We start from the raw sequence: 4,606 nt of genomic DNA, 5'->3' as shown, positions 1-4,606 counted from the left end.
GAGCAGATGGTCAGTTGAAACTGGGGGGGGGGGTTAGCTTTCACTTCCATGATGTATTTTCTTGTTAGCTTGTAAAGCTCTGCAGTACAATTTGATGAAAATATGACATGACAATCCAGTGCAACACTTACTTAAAACATCAAACCCCACCATCCTGCAGTCAGTGTCCACCCATGACCTGCTGTGCTCTGGTCTCAACTTAGGGTGAGGGAAAAGAACAGAACAGAATTACCTGTGGCATTCATTTCTCAGTAGATACGATAGCTCTTCAGCACTCCAAACTATCTTTATAGCTCCATACATTTTCAAAGTGCTGCTTTCTCCTCTTTCTTTTCCCTTTTGGCAATGGTATGTTGCAACCTAAACCATATCTTTCAATCTTTGCACAAATCCTAGCAAGTGTTGGAGAAGCCTTGCCGCAGGGGTGTGCAATAGGCTTCACTGCAACTGGGGGAAAGCTGTGGCAGCATCCCAGGACATTGCAACTGGTTTGCACTGGAGTCAGCCTCAAGGTCTTGGTGAGGCCCAGTGCAGGGGGACTAACTTTTAGGTACTTACTTGACAGCCGGCTGGAAAGCTCTGCGGTGAGGGATGTCATGCCGCTAGCCCTGCCAGGAGATATTGGCGTGGCGGGGTGCACGGAGGGGGTGGCAATGGAGCCCAGGTACTGGTAGGACTGGTCATAGGACCATGGTGGAGACGGCTGTACTTGCCTTGTGTCTGTAATGAAAAAGAGACCTATAGGCTGTTTTGAATGACAAAACTTTGCAATCAAATACGTGAACCAAACCACATGGTGGAAATAGAAACTTAAATGCCAAGATAATTACATTTCAGTTCCATAATCCCCTTTGTCAAGACAAAGACCTTCAGATGAATTGCTTTCTAAAATACTATTTGTTCATCTGTGAGTTTTGATGGTTGGTTTTTTTCTTGTGAAGCTTTTTGGTATTTCGCATTGATGGTGGGCAGGGAAAAAGGGTCAGGGAAAAGCAGATTAAGCTTTCCAAGGTGAAAGACTATTCATTGCTGAAATGCATTAGTATTTTGGGCTGTGTGTTCACAGAACTTTTAGCCAAAAAGGCCATGTGGTGCATGGCACCAAGGAGACAACAAGACAGAACTGTGAGGGCTTCTGTGCAGACGTACAAGTAGAGAAAGAAAAACAAAATGAAAATGTGTGTGAGAGAGACAGACAGAGATGGAGCGTGAAACTAGTGTCCTCCAGAAGACAGGCTCCTAAGTGGATAATTGGGACTGGGGAATCGGACTTCCTCAATCTTTTGAAATTGCCAGGGTTAACGAAACGACCAGGTATTTTGTACATCTATTTTGTATATGCTAAAACACAGAAATACAGTTCAGAGTGATGGGTACATCTAACTAGCAGTGGCTGAACTGCAGAAACAGAAAGCCTTAAACAACCTCTACGGCTCTGCTAAGCTGAAAATGCAGACAACCCGTGAGTACAGGCTTTCTGTAGAAACTGCTGCTTCTTGGAAGCAGAATCTCAAAATGCACAGATGCGCAAAACATTCACAGAAAAACACTAACCTATTATTTTCGAGCCACACGCCTAGTTTGGCTGACTCTTGAAATCAGAGATGCACAGCAAGGAGTTTGTTCAAACCGGTTGCAAAAATGCAGAAACAACTCTTTTCTGCTTATTTCATCTTTGCATATGAAGCTGTCATTTCTCAGTGTATACAAACGACTAATTTTTGTAGAAATCAAAGTGAGAAAGATTCCTCCCCCCTACCTAGCCAGAAATCTTTTACTATTTATAGTAAATCTTTTCTATTCTCTTCAGCTCTAAGAGCATTCTCCTGCAGCTTCATCTAGCTAATTGCTTTTCTGAAAAAAAGCAAATGTTGGATGAACCGCATGCAGATAAAACTGATATCAGCATGGAAGGGAAATCTCCCAAGTCTGAGATGAAGGACTTTGATCTTCCATCAGAAAGCCCATCTGGAAATTATTATTTTGTTGTGCTTTATGGAGATGAGTATTACATTTTGTTTGTTTCGTCTGTTTAGAAGGGGATTTATATAAAACTCCAAGCTTTAAAAAAAATAACTAGTGAAGTAACTTGCAGAATAAAATAAAGCCTTGTAAAGAGTTTTCTGCTGAGTAACATATTCAAATTCAGATATCATTAATATTTAATTTTTTTCAAGCACACTTCCTTAAAAATAAATTCAGTTGACTCATGCTGTTTTAAAAGCAACATCCAATTGCATTAAATGGACTTCAGTAGAAACAAACAAAAAGACACAGGCACAAAGCCTGTCTTATTCTGACTTACAACATCATCTCATTGTTAATGTATGGTCAGTGTTTATTAAAGATGACAGGGAGACAGATGAGGGAATTCAGTCTCCAGGGTTAGCATTAGGATAAATACCACAAAGCATCGACAGAGTAAACGTCGTAATGGCATGACAGTGTGTTTCAATTCTGAAATGGGGTTAATTAAATAATTACTCCCTTATTTCAGCACAAAATCCCATTGATTTCAGTTCAGCAGTGCAGCCAAGTACTAGAATCCTGATACTGGGAATCCTGATCCCCGCTTGTGCTGAAGGGACCCCAGCCCAGGGATGGAAGCCCCCTTGTTCTCCGCCAAGGCTGATGCTGTGGGTGACAGAGCTTCCCCTCTGTTACATCCCTTGCAAGGTTTCTGTTTAACAGGGTCACCAAAGAAGCCACCGAACCCCTTTGGCTGGAAATGTTTTATCCCCTGCTTTCAGGTGCTCTGTGCTTAGGTCCTAGCACTGCAGAGATGATGGGAAAAGTGTGTCCAGAGTGGTCTGGGTATGTATGAAAGGGGTGCTGCCATCATCCTTTATTTTCAGGCTGAAAGAAGAGAAGGTACTGTCTATTTTCTCCTGTTACAAACTGTCGTTGCATGGCAGGACAGCTCTTTCTGCTGCTTTTCTCCTGCTTCTTACATTGCTGGATCTTCAGGACAAGAGACATGGTTTTGTCCTGTACCTTGCTCAGCACACGTGGGATCCTGGTCCAAACAGACCCAAGTGCAATAAACACATGAACAACAAACAGCAAGAAGATGCAGAAAAAGCTGCAGCAGCCACTGCAGCAGCAGAAGAGGCAGCAATGCCTTGTCATGGGTTTACTAAACACTGACAAGACTAAACTGAAATATGGTTTATTTCTGTTAGTGATACTAGAATTAGCTTTGTGCTGTGTCCTGACTAGAAACTGCATAATGGGCCAAGTACATGCCTAGCAACATCTAGAAAAAGGCTACCGAGGTATCTGACCTGCCTTATCCATTTGCTGTTATTACTGACCTCTGGGGTACTCAAAACAGTGACAGACAGCCCGAGAGACCCCCATTATTAATCTCCTCATCCCATTAAGTCTTTCTTAAGTGAAAGTTCAAAGTACCAATCAATTTTCCATCTCTGTACCTGCATTTCCAATCCCTGTATTTGCTCTTAAAGACTGGCTTTTTGACATCAGACTGGTTAACCAATTGCAATCTATTTAGTGATGTTAATAGAGAGCATTATATTATATACACATATTAAAGCAGGTTGTGCTAACTAACCCCAGGAATCACCTTTGCTGTTTTTCAGTAACAAGTGGAGGAAAGTATCATTGTAATAGCATTTTTATGGCACCATTTCAGTATCAAGAGGCAGACGCAGCTCCCAGTGAAGGCAAGGTATGCATTTCCAGCAGCTTCAGTAGGATCTGGATCAGGGGCCTCAAATAGCATTTTATTTTTGTGGTATCTGCTTTTCCTCAGCTTTCAGGTTAACCGAAATTAAACTGGAACAGGTTCAAATTTGCCACAGGACCAGGCTACACAAAAAGTCAGCAAACGCTTTCCGAATCCATCTCTTTTCTGCTTTGAAAATAACGAGGTGTGCATCTCAGAAGTTAGTAGCTTGGTGTGTGGAAGTGAATGTGTGGCTTTGTGTGGCTGCAGTTGATATGGAGAAAATATGCTGCAAATACATGGGAGTTGCCTCCCAACCCAGAATATCTGTGAAGAGATTTGCAGGGAGAGCTACTTCAACAAAGGCAAATAACAGGACTTTGGATCCACACAGTTTTAAAGCCAAAGAGGATTCCAAAATCGTTTAAGTGCAGATCAAAATAGCAAGAAACCAAGGAAGTTGCTGCAGTTGGTGATCCGTGCCCAATCCTCCCAGTATTCTTCCCATTAGCAAGTACTTTCCATTTCTGCTTTTTATGGTGTGAGAAAATGTATTTAAAACATGAAAACAGTTATTAATTGCAATAAAACACTCCAGGGCGAGAATTATGGTGCAATAATTCACACCTTGCTGCGTAGTCACGAGCTCTGGGCCTCTAGCCTCATGCCTAACAAGCTATTAAGCAGAAAGTATTGAACCATCTTTCAAGCCTCGTCATGTTTTATTGCTGCAAAGAGGTTGCGTTCGGCTTGTTGCTTTTTTTAAAAAAAGTTGTAATTAAGCTGTACAAATGTTGCACAATGTTTAATAGTTTAAGGAAAGCGGCTTAGGTCAGGAAAAAAAGTAAGGAAAAAACAGGGAAAGAAGAAAGCCGGTGTCCCCGCTCCGCGGTGCTCCCCCGACTCCTCACGGTTACC

The 4,606-nt window shown here is 42.1% G+C and overlaps 1 protein-coding gene across 1 annotated transcript in view; it reads right to left on the bottom strand.

The window, feature by feature from the left end:
- The window catches only part of LOC104410903 (runt-related transcription factor 1), a gene marked incomplete at its 5' end in the record, with an annotated part of 4,867 nt that extends 4,147 nt beyond the window's left edge, over nucleotides 1–720 (bottom strand). The window contains one exon of the mRNA XM_010021197.1: nucleotides 559–720. Coding sequence (XP_010019499.1) covers nucleotides 559–720 — 162 coding nt within the window. The remainder of the gene's footprint in view (nucleotides 1–558) is intronic.
- Nucleotides 721–4,606: the final 3,886 nt, after the last annotated feature.

Source organism: Nestor notabilis, unplaced genomic scaffold (genome assembly GCF_000696875.1).
Source record: "Nestor notabilis isolate BGI_N333 unplaced genomic scaffold, ASM69687v1 scaffold33948, whole genome shotgun sequence".
Taxonomy (NCBI): Eukaryota; Metazoa; Chordata; class Aves; order Psittaciformes; family Psittacidae; genus Nestor; species Nestor notabilis.
The sequence above is the reverse complement of the archived record's forward strand: the minus strand, read 5'-3'. Positions and strand labels throughout refer to the sequence as shown.